Source organism: Amblyraja radiata, chromosome 3, assembly GCF_010909765.2.
Source record: "Amblyraja radiata isolate CabotCenter1 chromosome 3, sAmbRad1.1.pri, whole genome shotgun sequence".
NCBI classification, from domain to species: domain Eukaryota; kingdom Metazoa; phylum Chordata; class Chondrichthyes; order Rajiformes; family Rajidae; genus Amblyraja; species Amblyraja radiata.
The window spans coordinates 78,186,808-78,203,419 of record NC_045958.1 but is presented as its reverse complement, the minus strand read 5'-3'; the positions used below and the strand labels follow the sequence as shown (position 1 = coordinate 78,203,419).

General features: G+C 41.2%; 1 protein-coding gene across 1 annotated transcript in view; it reads right to left on the bottom strand.

The window, feature by feature from the left end:
• Positions 1 to 764: 764 nt before the first annotated feature.
• Positions 765 to 16,612, bottom strand: part of ecpas (Ecm29 proteasome adaptor and scaffold) — a 98,398-nt gene continuing 82,550 nt past the window's right edge. Inside the window, exons 41-49 of the mRNA XM_033018170.1 lie at positions 14,933 to 15,124; positions 13,763 to 13,974; positions 13,042 to 13,085; positions 12,323 to 12,515; positions 5,067 to 5,208; positions 4,641 to 4,746; positions 4,459 to 4,547; positions 4,299 to 4,370; positions 765 to 3,567 (exon numbers count right to left, since the gene is read on the bottom strand). Coding sequence (XP_032874061.1) covers positions 3,428 to 3,567; positions 4,299 to 4,370; positions 4,459 to 4,547; positions 4,641 to 4,746; positions 5,067 to 5,208; positions 12,323 to 12,515; positions 13,042 to 13,085; positions 13,763 to 13,974; positions 14,933 to 15,124 — 1,190 coding nt within the window. The 3' untranslated portion in view covers positions 765 to 3,427. The remainder of the gene's footprint in view (positions 3,568 to 4,298; positions 4,371 to 4,458; positions 4,548 to 4,640; positions 4,747 to 5,066; positions 5,209 to 12,322; positions 12,516 to 13,041; positions 13,086 to 13,762; positions 13,975 to 14,932; positions 15,125 to 16,612) is intronic.

Sequence of the window (16,612 nt, the reverse complement as noted above, 5' to 3'; positions counted from 1 at the left end):
GAATAAGATGGTCTCTTGATATGTATAATTCAAATTCAGAGATCATTCACTGAACAAAGCCAATTTAGATATTCAGGAGTAACCCGCAGTGACACTCGGAGTTCACGCAATGCTCCAACAACTGTTCTTCTAGTCTGGCACTGCCATCAGATGTCATTCTGGAACAGCCGCAGGAAATAAAGCAACATGAAGAATGTGTGTGACTGGATTTGACAACAAACTCCAGCCACCTGCTGGAATGATCTTCATTCTTGTGTCATCCTGTTGCCTATATTCTCAGGCTTTGTTCAGTTTATTTCTTGGACTTTAAAAACAAATTAGAGTGCAACAGAAAGGGAGAGCTCTGATATCTTCCTTTTAATGTGAGCACCCTGCATGCCATTTTCATTCCAACTCCAGATGGATTGACATGCAACTGTGGCGCTGCGGTAGAGGCCCGGGTTCAATCCTGACTACGGGTGCTGTCTGTATGGAGATTGTACGTTCTCCCCATGACCTGCATGGGTTTTCTCCGGGATCATCGGTTTCCTGCCACACTCCAAAGACGTATAGGTTTGTATGTTAATTGGCTTGGTATAATTGTAAATTGTCCCAGTATGTGTAGAATAGTGTTAGTGCGCAGGGATCACTGGTCAGTGCGGACTCGGTGGGCTGAAGGGCCTGTTTCCGCGCTGTATCTCTAAACTAGATGTCACTGTCATCTATTTACTATACACTGCATCTGACTTTATCTGGCAGCTGAAGGCATGAAAGGCAGAAATAAGTAATATAACAGAACAAGAGCATTTATTGATTTTGGCAATGTTAAAGTGTTTGTATACACCTTCCCTCACCCATAAGCAATGTCTCACAGAAGACCAAGCATAATTTTATTATACACATCATGCAAGCACAATTCATATGGACATTCTTCATGGGGCCCACCAGTTTCCTCAAATTTTTTTCAGCTCCCCAGTTCTAAATGACATTCATTGACACAGTGAATCCGATCCATCTGATGTTTAACTGCTTTTATGAACGTAGATTAAGAATGTACATCCTTACTGTGCCCAATTAAGCAAGCGGGCTACAGGTGCGCAATTGTAAGGCCAAATAAGATTGTTACAGAAATTACAATTCTTACGCTCACCTTTAGCTTCAGAATAAAGATTTAACCTGGCACTGGAGGCTGGAGTTGTTCACTCTGACCTGAGTAAATTAATCATCACCATTCATACAATTCCATTTAAAAGTTCATTTGAAACTATACAACCCTACAGCAGTTAAATGGACTTTGAATTAGGGTATTTTTCCTTCTTTGTTAGTCAAGTTCCAGATTTTTTCCAACACAGACAATTCTGTTGAGAACACGTTTTGATAGGCAGAACAAAATTTAGTTATCAGTACAAAGGATTACCAGTGAATGGCTGGAGCAGCAGCAAGTATTCCCCACATGGGGCATGGTACAGTGTTCATGGTTAGCAAAATAGTGCAATCATTCTTCATAGAAAACTTGAGGAAGGCCACTTTTCTATCTGGGTGTGGCTGGCGTCAATCGCTCCCCCATTCTAAGTTTAGCTAGAAATTATCAGGAACTCAAACAAGAGGAGCATCCTAGGTGACATATCGATCAATAAACCAACTGCCACAGACTGTACAATGCAACACTAATGACAACCCCAATAGCAATTACAAGCCTTTTCCCTCACATACTTACAAGAATAACATACTTCAAACAAAGATCACCATTTATATAATTTATTTTAACGTCTCATTGCAGATCATTCACCAGCTACAGTGGGCTGACACATGCCAGGATTCAAGCAGTGGACCAATCCTTCTATCTTGTGTGCTAGATACTCCACCCAGATTTCTTAATTAGGAACAAACTGGTTGATCCGAGTAATGGACAGATGTAAAATCAAACCCTGAGCTCTAGATCACAGACTATTCTACCACTTTGCCTTTCTAAATATTTCAGAATCAACTTTATTTAGCGTTTCCCTTGATTCCTGCAAAAGTGCAAGTGACCAACAGAATCATACGATACATCTTACAATCTAATGCATGGGAAGGAGAGTTATAATGCACTACTTCCTGATGATCTAGTGCATACATGAAACAAAAAATGAGCACTAGCACTCTTTATTATTCCACACTGATGGAAAGTTAGGAGGGCTGTTGGCATAGATGTCAAGAGTATCTGATGGGAGCCTTCTGGATTGCTTTTCAAAATCCGATTATAATGAAGAAACTGAAAACTGGTCATAGCTTGATGAATTAACTTAAAGTATTAAGAAGTTTAAAAAAAAAAAAAAATTACTGAACACACATGAAGTCTAAAGTTATTTTTGTTTGGGTTGGGGGAGGAGAAAGATTGCAGCTTAAAAGTCCAGCGTATATTCTACATACTAAAAATATACAAACTCCAATTCAGCTTATCTAGAGAACAGATTAGAAACAGTAAAGAGAAATGGGAAATCTTGATAATGAGCTAATAGAGTCTTTAAAAATCAAATACTTTTATGTATACTGCAAAAATACTTTGCAATATAGCTAGTTGAACCCCATCCCCAGTGTAAAATGCAACGGTGAATTTTCAGAACTATTAAAATAATTTCTGACACCACTTCCATTTCACAGTAGAAATGGTGCAGAAAGATATAACATGGCAGTAATAATATTTAAAACATTTTTAAATATTTTTTTCCTCACTTCAAATGATGCAAAAACTGTACTAAAATCTTTGAAGCAGCATGGAAATCCAGACATGAAATAAGAAGTGCTAAATGTTTAGTCAGCTAAAGGGAAGGAGTTAACTGCTAAAATCAATTCTGGAGTGGCAAAAAAATAATTGATGTCTAAATGTTATTTTGGACTGCACCACCATGTGCAATAATTATATTACAAATGCTGCCACAACACAGTGTTCAGTGGCATAAATGGAGCCCATTGCACCTTTGACAGCTATTTTTTCCATTTTTCAAATTCAACATAATCTAATGTATTTTTGTTGCAATTAATTGGACTAACATTCAACTTCACTAAACTTGGCTCCAACTGAATTGATGAGTGCACCTCATCATTACACCTCCAACTCTGAACTATTGCTTGACACAGTGCATTAAATGTTTCACAACCAAAGCCCTCCGCCTCTGTGATTTCCTGCTTCATGGGAGGAAGACAAGACACAGAGATATAATGTGCATCTTGTGCAGATATGAGAATCTGCAAAACACGATTAACCGAGCACACACAAACCAACATCAGAAAATGGAATTCACCACACTCGCACCTTTTCTAAGTTGCAGGTACAGCATTTCACTTATACTCTTAAACAGGCCAACCTGACAACATACGAAGCAACATTTTAGGTCTAATATATCCAAACTAGATAGAAAGAATCGGGGTTGTCAAGTCTTCAGATGAAGAATAGGTCATGGCAGGTTTACGGGACACTTGCAAGACATTTCTTAAGGTCTGAGGCTCTATCTTTCAGTTCTGGCCTGTTGTCTGATTCCATGCTGGTTAGAGCCTTCAGAATTACATCCCTCTTTTCAGATGTTAAAGTTGCCCACTGATTAGTCTCTGGAAAAGAAACATATAGTTGTAAACAAACTTTTAGTAGAATGTATGATCCATAAGAACAATAGGAGCAAGCTGTAGAGAGTATGGTGAAGCCATACCTGGGGTTGTGCACACAATTTCATCCCCATACACAAGGAAAGGTACATGTGCCTTGGAGTTACAGTTGCAAAGATTTAATTCAGTTGATCCTTGGAATGGGATGATTGGGGTGTTGTTTTATGCAGAGATTAAGGAACATTGGCCTATGTAGTTTAAATGAATGAGAAACAGGTTTCTGAAATATTCAACTGGGTAGAACACTGAGCTTATGTTTTCTTGAAAGTTTAGAAGTCAGAAGCAGTCTCAGAATATGTTTTGGCCAATAGAGGAGGAATTTCTTTACTCAATGAGGGAAGAGACAGAGACTAAGACTTTTGCCTCCATCACAGTGAGGAGGTGCTTGGTGAACTCACTGTGGTGGATGTTAATTTGTGTTTATTGTATGTTTTGTTATTTATTATTATTGTGTATGACTGCAGGCAACAAAATTTCGTTCAGACCGAAAGGTCTGAATGACAATAAAGGAATCAAATCAAATCAAATCAAATAGGTTAGTAAACGTTTGGAATTGCATAACTCGAAAGCTTAAGATACTCTGTCGATTGAATGTACTAAAGGTGGAAGTGGGCAAATATTTGGAAGAGAATATTTCCAAATATTGTATAGTGCATAATTGTATTTTAATTACTTACCCTCAAGTTTTTTAAAGAGAAGTTCTAATATTGTTAAAGCTTCTGCCCGTACTGAAGAGTAGCTCTTGTTTTCTTAAAAAAAGGAAAAGTTAAAACCTGTGAGTTTATCTCCAAACTATTCCTGTAAACCAGGCAAAACCTCAACCTTTATTCAACTCACCTAATGGGAAGGCGAGTGCAGAGAAAGTATCCTTTAAGATCTCAGATAATGCACTTGTGTCTTTGTTGCCCTGGCTGAGAAGCAGTAAACTGCAGGAACAAATGTAGCTGTTTGTTACCGGGTTTCATTAACAAAAACACTGATCAGATTGCAAGCACAAAATATCGCTTAACTCTTCTTACCCCTGGAAGTAGGTGTTCATTGCTTGGAGCACCCCTAGTTGAACTTTCCACGTACTTAGCTTCAGCCTTTCACACATTAAATGACACAATTCAACATGGTACCGAGCTGCAGACAAGACAAAATATACACTCTGTCAAATCACCAGGATGATCTAAGAATGCAACAAAGTGGGAACAGAGAGGAGAATTGCACAGATGAGATAAATGCCAGACATGTTTAAGTTAAATTAGATTAACTATGTATTTTTTGTATAAAGGTATTTATTTTAGTGCCCTATCTAGACAGTTGCCCATACTTATCACTCAAGTACAAATGATTACACTGCAGATTGCTTAAAAATTGTGGGAACTTTCCCAACGTCTGGAAGTGGCAGCTGAGCATTCAGTGAATGAGAGAACATTACACAATTTACTGTAATATCCTACTCTGTGTTTCCGGAGTTCTAGGCCAGGCCTTTCCAAGAGTATCAAAAGCACAAAGCAGATATTCCATCCGTAGTTCTTTCTCTCTCGGCTCCTCCTGCTCTTCCTCGTTATCTTCTTTCCTGGAAGATCCCGTTGCTGTGCTCTGAAATGGAAAATTCAATGTTCAAAAATCTATTCCAAGACTTTTCCTATTTGGCTTCAGAGATTCAACATGTAGTTATATAAATCCCATACAATTCACCCAAAGTGGTTAACGTTATGAAACTTGGAAATGTTGGACAACATAACTTAATTTCCAGCATCTGCAGTTCCTTGCTTCTAACTTAATGCTGCTCTCTCCACACTGAGTCACAGAGATTATATACATCATGGCCAGGTGTACTTTAGGATTAAGGTATTGAAAACCACAAACTATATTAAAAGTTGTTTCTCATTCCATAATATATATTTTAATTTATCCTTGCCAATCTTATCCTTTTTCTTGAAGAGATTTAAGGATTATCTTTCGTGGGCAGAGAAAGTTAGTGAAAGACATGATTAGGATGGTCAAAATCACAAATTTATTGAATAGGGTGCGTAAAGAGAACCAATTTCTAGAGGTGGATACACCAATAACCAGCAGACAGAATGTTTATGATCATAGAGTCATAGAGTGATACAGTGTGGAAACAGGCCCTTCGGCCCAACTTGCCCACACCGGCCAACATGTCCCAGCTACACTAGTCCCACTTGCCTGCGTTTGGTCCATAACCCTCCCAACCTGTCCTATCCATGTACATGTCTAACTGTTTCTTAAACGCTGGGATAGTCTCAGCCTCAACTACCTCCTCTGGCAGTTTGTTCCATACACCCACTGTGTGAAAAAGTTACCCCTCAGATTCTTATTAAATCTTTTTCCCTTCACCATAAACCTATGTCCTCTGGTCCTTGATTCACCAAGAGACTCTGTGCATCAGTAAAGGAAAAAGAAACAAATTCATAGAATATTTTTTCACTGGCAGAAGAGCTTGAGAAAATATTTGACATTAGCCTTGAAAAAAATTAGTAAGGGAAGTGAGATTAGTTGGACAGCTCTATTAAAGTGTTGCAGAGGTTGTAACAGCACCCCGTCCCTTGAAGTCCACTCTGATCCCTATCACTGGCTAACAGGCTAGGAGATGCCAATCCCCAACACCATTAGTAAGAGCCAAGTCCAATTAGCTGATATTGGTTTGGCCATCTGAAACTTGTCAACCTACTTATAAAGCTCAGTCATTCTGGTGAGAGAGGTCTCTGATACCTGTGCTCCCCTGGTTTGAGGAAGATTGAGACACTGGGACAAACCTGAGACCATCAGGTGTTCAAGACTTAGCTGCCAAGAAGAAGCCCAAGACAGCTAATGCCTCTTTTGAAGCTAAGGCAGAGAGGCTGAGGAAGCCTGCCCACACACAATGAGGGACTGTGCCCATACACAGAGGCAAAGATTAACCAACCAGGATAATCCAGAGACCACCAACACCGACTCTTCAAGCATAAAGCTCAGCTGCCAGGATAAACTTGAGACTGCAAGTGCCTCCTCTTGAGGCATGGGGGAAATACAGAGAGAAGCCTGAGATAGCCACCCTTCACCCTTCGAAGGCCAGGACTGTGCTGCCAGGACAAACTAGAGATCATCAGCACCACTGCACACACGCCCTGATGGTGAGGGACAGTGCCTCCATATGGTCTTGGACTTTCTTACCACTATATATAAAATATACCATGTGAGTTCATCCGACTGCAAATGTCGGAGTGGTCACTGCCGAACCCGGTGTCATGACGCCCCAAGGCATAGTGGGAGAATGGCCTTCACTGGAAAGCTGTCAATAAATGATTTTTGACACAGCAGATGCCCAGATTCTATGGCAATCTTTCCAACTTAACTGGCTGAATCAAATTTCAAGAGTCCCTGAAGACATTTTTTAATGGATGATATATTCTTTAACTCTTTATACCATGTCCACATAGACCCTTTCCTGTATAAGCAAAGTAGCAATGTTTAAAAAAATTGAGATTTTATGTCTGCAATTTATCCCATCAGATAAAGCATAAAAAGAAGTTTAATTTGACACCTAATTCACTTTCATATCTTCAGTATTAAAAAAGTTATGGCCATTTTCATACTCTGAAATTAGCATCTTGTTCCCTATTGCGTTTCCATTGACTTAACTCAAAAGCTGTGATCGAGGACAGTCAAAAGCCCATAACTTTCTTAAAAATTAAGAGAACTGAATGAAATTTTCAGTTATTATGGATTGAAGCATTCTGAAACAAATATTAAATAATCTTACTTGGATGACCTGAAATTAAAGCATATAATTAGTTAGTTATCTAATTGTAGCTAATTACAAAATTCAATTACTAGATCTAAACATCTATCCATTTCTTAAGAAAAGGTTAACATTTTTAAATAGCCTAAGTGTCCAAATAACATTCACACAAGAATTCACAATATAACATGATTTTTAAATCTCATTGTCATGAATTTATAGGCAAAATGGAAGGAATTTTGTGTTTAATTCCCGTACATTAATGGGCATTTTAATCATCTTGCGAGTGGGATTTTGTGGGACAGCTACGTTTATTTTACATATAAACTTGCTTCTTAGGATGCCTTTAATCAAAATTTCCTTGGCGATAATGTGATTTTGGCCCCATACAAACCGGCAGAGTTTTTCCTGCCGATATGGGGTTCAAATTCACTGCAACCGCAACGTTCCAATCGATCCTATCGATTGGAACGTTGCGTTAAAGGCATCCTAAGAAGCAAGTTTATATGTAAAATAAACGTCTTACATTTTGTTTTGTCCCCTACGTGAGATCCGTCCCATTGTAGGCGCTGACGACGTTAGAAGTAGCTTTTTATTTTACTCCAGGGATTAAATTGTCACGCGATTAAAAAAAAACTTCCGAGAACGGAAGTCGGATCGATTATTCTTCAGCAGCTTAACAGCCTGAGGAAGTTCGACTCCGACAGGCAGGAGAAAACGGCATTTTAATCCCACCCCCCCTCAAAGGCGCCAAAGTCGCGCACACGACCAGTGGCAGAACTGCAGCGCCGCTGAAGGTAGGTATTGTAACATCGCTAAGCAAAGGTTCTCTTTTGGCAGACAAAGCGTGAAAGAGGAGAAAACGGATAAGAAAAACACTTTGGCATAGAACAGTCACTTGATATCAACACAGAAAGCTCTCCCACCCAAATTTATGCTCTCCCAACCAAATGTATGCCATTTCAGAATGGAGTAAGGGCACAGAGGTTGTATCTGTTTATGAAGCATTTCCCCTGGAATGCATTGAAGACAGGTAAGGGGCTAGATTCTTTAGAGATACAATGATGAAACAGGCCATTCGGCCCACTGAGTCCATGCCAACCAGCATTCACCCCGTACTCTAGCACTATCTTACACACGAGGGACAATAAAAAAAAAAATTTAAACGTGGGAGGAATTTCACTTCTCTCACTATGCACCTGGAGAAAACCAATGCGGTCACAGGGAGAATGTACAAACTTTGTACAGACAGCACCCGTAGTCAGGATTAAACGGATCTCTAGCGTTCTAAAAGCGCTTTCTCACGGGGCGACTTGACGCAAGATGTAACCAGAGTGAAGTGGTCGTGGTCTAGCACGATATAACGGGGGGTAGATAAAGAGTTCCCACGGTAATCGGCATTTCTGTTATTTGTGCGAGTGACTTGTCCGTCTCCCGAGCTTTCCCGTTAAATCTTGAATGAACATTGTGAACTGTAAAAGTGTTGTTAAATCGTCACGTGGCACAAATGATGTCACTTTTTTTTTCACACACTATAAATATCCTCCCTTGGTTGAATTGGCTCATTTGGAGACATGTTTTACTGTGTATGTGGGAGACACAGATGGACTGAGCACAGTACCTCGGTCTTACTGTGTGTGGGAGAGGGGGAGAAAGAGACGTACACTCACAGAGGCAGAGTCTCTCAGCCTGTGTAAGAGAGAGGGAGGGAGAGAGAGAGAGAGGCACACACAAGGTGGATGTGAAATCTCACCTGCCTGTTTCAGTGACAGACACCCGCCGCCAGTAAATGAAGACACCCCCATCTGTCTCCCCCTCCTCTCCCTCGACTCCCCCACCTTTCCCTCCCAACTCCAGTCCCGTCCCGACCCCCTGGGAAACTGAAGGGAGCAACAATCAACTGCTGCCTGCCCGCTGAGTTAAAGAGTTCCCACGGTAGACTGTAAAACTGGGACCCTGGTTCTGGACTCCCCCAACATCGGGAACATTCTTCCTGCATCTAGCCTGTCCAATCCCGTAGATACTGATTAGACCGGTATCTATTTATTTACTTTATTAATGATTTCAATTAAATATTGGGAACATCAGGTCGCAAACGTTATTTCTTGAGTGTTAGTGCTGGACTTTGACTCGACCTTCCTAGTTAGCCGGCGCCTGAGACAAGCAATGTCCAGACCTGACTTCAACACAAAGTGATGGAGGAACTCAAAGGGTCAGGCTCGTCCAACGCTCTGTGTTTTGCTCGTGATTCCTGCATCTGCAGTTCCTCGTGTCTACAGACCAGAGTTGCCACTTGACTCCGAGATGACCATCACAGAGCATACGGAAGATAGACACGAAATGCTGGAGTAACACAGCGGGACGGGCAGCATCTCTGGAGAGAAGGAATGTGTGACGTTTCGGTTCGAGACCCTTCTTCAGAGTCTCGTCCCGAAACGTCACCCATTCCTTTTATCCAGATGCTGCCCGTCCAGTATTTTATGTCTGTCTCCAGTATTACTGTGTCTATCATCGGCGCAAACCAACATCTACAGTTCTTTCCGACACATTAGAGGATACCGTCTCGCCATCACTCGGATTACCCGCTTCATTTCCATAACGTTGCCACCTCTCTTTACTTTGCTTACTGAAGCCTGATCCTTGTCACACCCAGTGCTCTATCGCCCAGCCTCTCATCTTTCAATCGGGTTCGGCCAGGAAGGAACTGCAGATGCTGGATTAAAACGAAGATAGACACAACATGTAGTTCAGCGGGACAGGCAGCATATCAGAAGGGTCTCGACCCGAAATGTCACCCATTCCTTCTCCCCAGAGTTCCTCCATTTTGTGTCTACCTTGGGTTTATCCAGGATCTCCCCGTTGATGTCCTAACTCGCTTTGGTTTGTTATTATTGTCTCATATCGAGAACCAGCAGATACAGGTTTAGGATCGGGGGGAATGATTTAATGAGAGCCTAAGGGGTAACTATTTTACGCAAAGGGTGGTGGGTGTATGGAATGAGCTATCCGTTAAGGTAGTTGAGGCAGGTACTGTCGCAATGTTTAAGACGCATTAGACTGAAGCATGGATAGGATAGGTTTAGATGGTTATGGGCCAAACGCGGGCAAGTGGGACTAGTGTAGATGGGACATATTGGTCGGTGTGGGCAAGTTGGGTCGAAGGGCCTGTTTCTACGCTGTATGATTCTATGCAGGGAATAAACTTTTGTTTGCGTGCTATACAATCATATCAGATAATGCTATACATGAATATAACCAAGCCACGTACAGACTGAAGAAGGGCCTCGACCCGAAACGTCACCTGTTCCTTCTCTTTAGAGATGCTGCATGTCCCGTTGAGTTACTCCAGCATTTTGAACCGTCGAGTTACTCCAGCATTCTCTTTAAACCGGCATCTGCTGTTCCTTCCGACACATGCACAAGAACACCAGGTAGAGCGAAGAGGAAAATACCAGAGTTCAGAATATATGTTTTCAGGACAGTTCCAGGGGGAAAAAGTCCAATGTCCGCATTGAGGTAGGTTGGTAGGTCGGGTCAGTGCCCAAACGAATGGAAGGAAGAACCATTCTGAAGCCGGATAAGAATAGGTGGTCGGCGCGGACTCGGTGGGCCGAAGGGCCTGTTTCCGCACTATATCTCTAAAACCTGAAGTTAGGTAATGTCTAAAGGAACTGCAGATGCTGGTTAATACGCACAAAAGGACACAAAATGTTGGTGTAACTCAGCAGGTAAGTCAGATCTGGGAAGAAAAACATAAAAAGCTGGCGTAAGTCAGCGGGTCAGGCAGCATCTCTGGAGAAAAAGAATAGGTGGCGATTCGAATCGGAACCCTTCTTCAGACAGCCTAATCGGAATTGAGTCTGAAGATGTGTCTCGTCCCGAAACATCACCTATTTTTCTCCAGAGATGCTGCTTGACTCGCTGAGTTACTCCAGCTTTTTGTGTCTGTCTTCGGTTTAAACCAGCATGTGCAGTTCACTCATTACACGGGTCTCTGGAAAACATTGATTGGTAGCGTTCCAGACCCTGCTTCGGAAAGGCATCGATCGCTAGTCGGCGAGGACTCCGAGCTGTATCTCTCAAAGAAGTACATGTGAAAAATTTCTCACGGACCATAGAAATGCGGGACCTTTCAGTAAAGTCCCTTTTAAAGATTAGAGTTATTTTCTTGAATCTCATTAACATAACTCATGAATAAGTTGATGTCCATATGCGGATGCAAATCTTTCTTTTTTAAATTCAATCCCACAGAAGACAATTTTTACTCACCTTCTGTCCCCTCTGTCCAGCTTCCGGGTTCACCGTTCGCAGGAGTTCCCACGGTAACCGCAAGAGTTATTACGGATATCGCACTGGCCACTACGTTCATATAATGTTGCAATGCTCAACCACAAGTGTACAAGTCACTCTTGGAGAAATTCAAACTTGCTTGAATTTTCTCCTGAGTCACCAAGTTACACGATTACCTGCCGTTAGCGCCACGGTGGTCCACGAATGCCGTACTGTTATCGCACAGGGTTCCCACGATGTTAAACTCTGGTTAACTCTTGCGTCAAGTCGCCCCGTGAGAAAGGCCTATAAAGCAGCAACTCTATTGCTGTGCCGCCAGTTTTAGTAAAAAGGATTATGAGCACATTAGCTCATGTAACATAGGACACATGTAGATTCATTACATTGTATTAATCAAGGTAATACATTGGGCTGCAAGTCATGGGTACTTTCACTAATCAAACTATATTCCAAACTTCGAAAGTGTTTTCTTAATTCCATATCATTTAGTCATTGGCATGGGGGAAAACAAATACATTTAGAAAAATTCCACTATCAGAGTTGTTAGTATATAAAGGGTTTTGGAAATAAACTTCTAAGCTACCAGAAATAACCTGGCACCACAATGTTCTTTCATTACAAAACACTGGTTCGCAAAGCACGGGATTTATTTGATTCCACTTGTAATAGTAAATTTACCTTTTTAATAACAGGAAATAGAATGTCGACCAAATCCTGGAAAAAATCTTCTTTTGTCTCTTGTAGAATGTTGGCAATACATTTTAAAGCAACCATCTTGTACTGGAGATTTTCTTTGTGGCATTCTTTTAACATAACTTGAATAATGGTGTCAATACTGGGCTGGTCCGGCACTGATTTCTGCAACTCGGCACTGGGCATACAAATCAAAAGATGAAAAAATGTAATGGTGGAGAGAGAGAAAAGACCCGTCATTGCATACAAATAGTCTTAAGGGCACTTACGCGACCTTTACAGGCGACTGCTGGCACCCGTGATAGGTCGCCGAAATTTTCAACATGTTGAAAAATCAGCGGCGACCAGAAAGATGCGACGACTCTTTGGAGACCTCTTACGACCATAGGAGGCCTCTCACGACCATACAGTCTGTATGGTCGTGAGAGGTCTCCTGAGTCTTTCTGGTCGCCGCTGGCACCCGTGATAGGTCGCCGAAATTTTCAACATGTCGCGAAAAGTGGGACAGGCCCTTTAGTATATTGAAAGAGAGTTAGATTAGATTCAGATTAGTTCATATTAGTTTATTGTCATATACACCAGAGCGCAATGAATTTCCTTGCTCACATGAACTTACTGATACGGCAGTTTCAATTTTTATTGTTCTACCGAATTACTTAATACAATTTTGCAAAAACAACAGATTAATGTATGTTTCTGTTTACCTGCATGCAGTTACCACACTAGCGACAGCTTTCAAAAGTTCCTCCTGAAAGAAGAACAATTTTTTGTTATGTAGTAGTCTGGACCTTTCTCATCCCCCACTAATGACTCTCAGTAACTCCTACAGTTGATAAAATTGCAGACAAGGAAGGTAGTTCAGGCCCTCTTGACACATCCAGCCTTAAGCATGTTTGAAGCCTCCAATGTAGCATCACATTATTTGAGATTGCATGAATTTCATCTCTCACGATGCACATTGTATTCCTCAGAGCTTATGAAAAAAATGTCAAAAATCTGTACCAAACCAACTTAAGTCCCGGTGCTCCTTTCTTGGAGACCACAGGTGGATGCAGAACCCAATGAGCAAGATCGGCCTAACCATGCTCTGTACAGTTAAATTACTTCCTCTAATTCTAGAGCTTGTATATATGAAATCTAAACCCTGACTTTACAAAATGAGGCAAAACTACATAGGCAAATAAAGAAGTAACATTTTAAAAGTACTGACAATGGAAATTCCACAATAACTAACCAGTAAAACTAAAAATACTGGAAGAGAAATAAAATCTGCCACATTGCATAGAGAAAAAATGAATGTAAGATTCTGATTCAATACTACAACATCTGGTCTTTAAAGCTGGATTATTCCTACAGATTCCTACGTTACAAGTTCCTATTGAGTTATTTCTGAAATGCAACGCAATGCGAGATGTGGTATCCCACCTTTCCTGCCCATGTTCGACCCGCTATTCCTTGTAAAAGTGCGTTCAGTATCATCCCTAAGTGTGGAGGAACCAATGAACCAGTCTGCTGCTTGGCAATGGATGCCATTGCAGCAGCTCCTTGCGCTTTCATCTTCCATGACTGGGACTGCAGAGCGTTTTGTGTAATAGCAATCAATTCTTGCATGTACAGTCGTATTCCACCAAAGCTACCTGCAGCAAAAGCACAGATATTAACCTGTCAGTGTCAGCAGAAAATAGAAAAATGGGTTGACTTAAAGGGCCAACATTCTTCCAAATTTAGTTCATCTGCAATAAAGATCGGCATGCTTGTCTAATCCATGCAATTGAAGATTTTAATAAAATATCAAAACACAAATGTTTCTGGTTGCACATAACTGCCTTATGAACAGATGGCCCAACTCAATGAATATGCACACACTGCACAAAAACACATTCATTCTATGCTTGTCCAAACTCGTAGCCAGTTTTGTAATTTCAGTACTCCTTCCTCGTCTCTCATATAAGCAACGAGGGTGTATTTGTGCCCTTGGTAAAGTTGATAGGTGAGGAGAAGTGGAAATAAAGGGGTGAAGAATGGAAGGAAGAAGAAAAGCAAGAGGCAAATGTGCGGGAAAGGTGACCAGCGAGATGAAGAGGCAGTATGGAAAAGAAAGATAGAAAGACTCGGAGATTGATAAACAGACATATAGTGAGGAGAACCGCAGACAGGCGGTCAGATGAAAGAAAAAAGTTGCAGAAAAAGGCAAATTACATAAAAATGAAGTGGTGAACACAGAAGAACAATTTTCTAAACACTTTATTCTGCAAACATTATTGTGGAAGAAATATATAATAGTAGATATAAAGCCTGAGACAATAATCTAAAGTAGATTCAGACAGGATTAAATAATTCCCAGCACTTTAAAACATTCCTTAAGTTTTTCTGGCAGCACATTTCCTGTTAATAATTGCGGAGTATCCAATATGCTCTTATTAAATGGGCTCCCACTTTAACAAATTCAAAACCATGTTTTATTAATAATTAAGAATTGTGACTTCATAAAGCATAAAAATAAGTATAAACAAGCACCTGAGAGTTAAACCATGATTATGATTAAACACTCTGTGCTATGATTAGGTCGGAACGCATGGATTACATTTTACCTACCAGGGACATTCTCCTGCCACACTTCCATCCAGAGGTCAGAGTCGCTGGTTTCCCCTTTATCTTCATCTGGGATTTCATGCATTCCAAGGAATGCAAGGGGCAAGGACAAGACTGCGTGCTGCTTGATTATATCGGGGCTGTGGCGCCCAATGGCATTTACAGTTAGTACACAAGCTGACTGATAGACTGGTTCTGAAAAGACATAGTTATCAAAACATTACAAATGATTAATAATTCAAAATGGAATTACTAAAATAAACAGGTGCACACATGGATATTTCCATAAAGAGATTACAATCACAAAGTTTAAAAGATATTTGGATAGGTACATGGTTAGGTAAGGTTTAGAGGGATATGAACAATGTGCAGGCAAATGGAAGTACCTTCGGTAGGCAACATGGGCAGATGGACAACCTAGGCTGAAGTGCCAGGTTCCCTCTGGTGTGACATTGACTTCATGAAGAACATTGGCAGATTACTGGCATAATAATCTTTGGCCAGTAGGCATTCTAGGCCAGTCCCATTTGCTTGCATTTGGGCCAAATTCGCTCTGAACCCTTCCTATCCAAATATCTGTCCAAATGTTTTTTTGTAAGTCGTAACTGTATCTGGTTCTATAGATTCCTCTAGCAGGACGTTCCACATACATACTAGCCTCAGTGAAAATGTTGCCTGCGGTCCCTCTTAAATCTCCCCCCACTCACCTTAAGCCTATTCCCTCTAGTTGAGAATCCTCCACTCTTGGGAAAAGACACAATATTCACTTTCTCCACGCCCTTCTTGATTTTTCAATAAGGTCATCCCTCAGCCTTCTATGCTCCAAAGAAATAAGTCTCAGCCTATCCAGCCTCTTCATATACCTTAAGCCGACAAGTTCTGGTAACATCCTACTAAATCGTGCTGGGACCCCAGCTATTTACAATATATATTAATGATTTGGACGAGGGAATTGAATGCAACATCTCCAAGTTTGCGGATGACACGAAGCTGGGGGGCAGTGTTAGCTGTGAGGAGGATGCTAGGAGGCTGCAAGGTGACTTGGATAGGCTGGGTGAGTGGGCAAATGCATGGCAGATGCAGTATAATGTGGATAAATGTGAGGTTATCCACTTTGGTGACAAAAACAGGGAAGTAGACTATTATCTGAATGGTGGCCGATTAGGAAAAGGGGAGATGCAACGAGACCTGGGTGTCATGGTACACCAGTCATTGAAAGTAGGCATGCAGGTGCAGCAGGCAGTGAAGAAAGCGAATGATATGTTAACATTCATAGCAAAAGGATTTGAGTGTAAGAGCAGGGAGGTTCTACTGCAGTTGTACAGGGTCGTGGTGAGACCACACCTGGAGTATTGCGTACAGTTTTGGTCTCCTAATCTGAGGAAAGACATTCTTGCCATAGAGGGAGTACAGAGAAGGTTCACCAGACTGATTCCTGTGATGGCAGGACTTTCATATGAAGAAAGACTGGATAGACTCGGTTCGTACACGCTAGAATTTAGAAGATTGAGGGGGGATCTTGTAGAAACTTACAAAATTCTTAAGGGGTTGGACAGGCTAGATGCAGGAAGATTATTCCCGATGTTGGGGAAGTCCAGAACAAGGGGTCACAGTTTAAGGATAAGATGGAAGTCTTTTAGGACCGAGATGAGAAATCTCTCTGTTCTCCAGCACTCTCGTGGG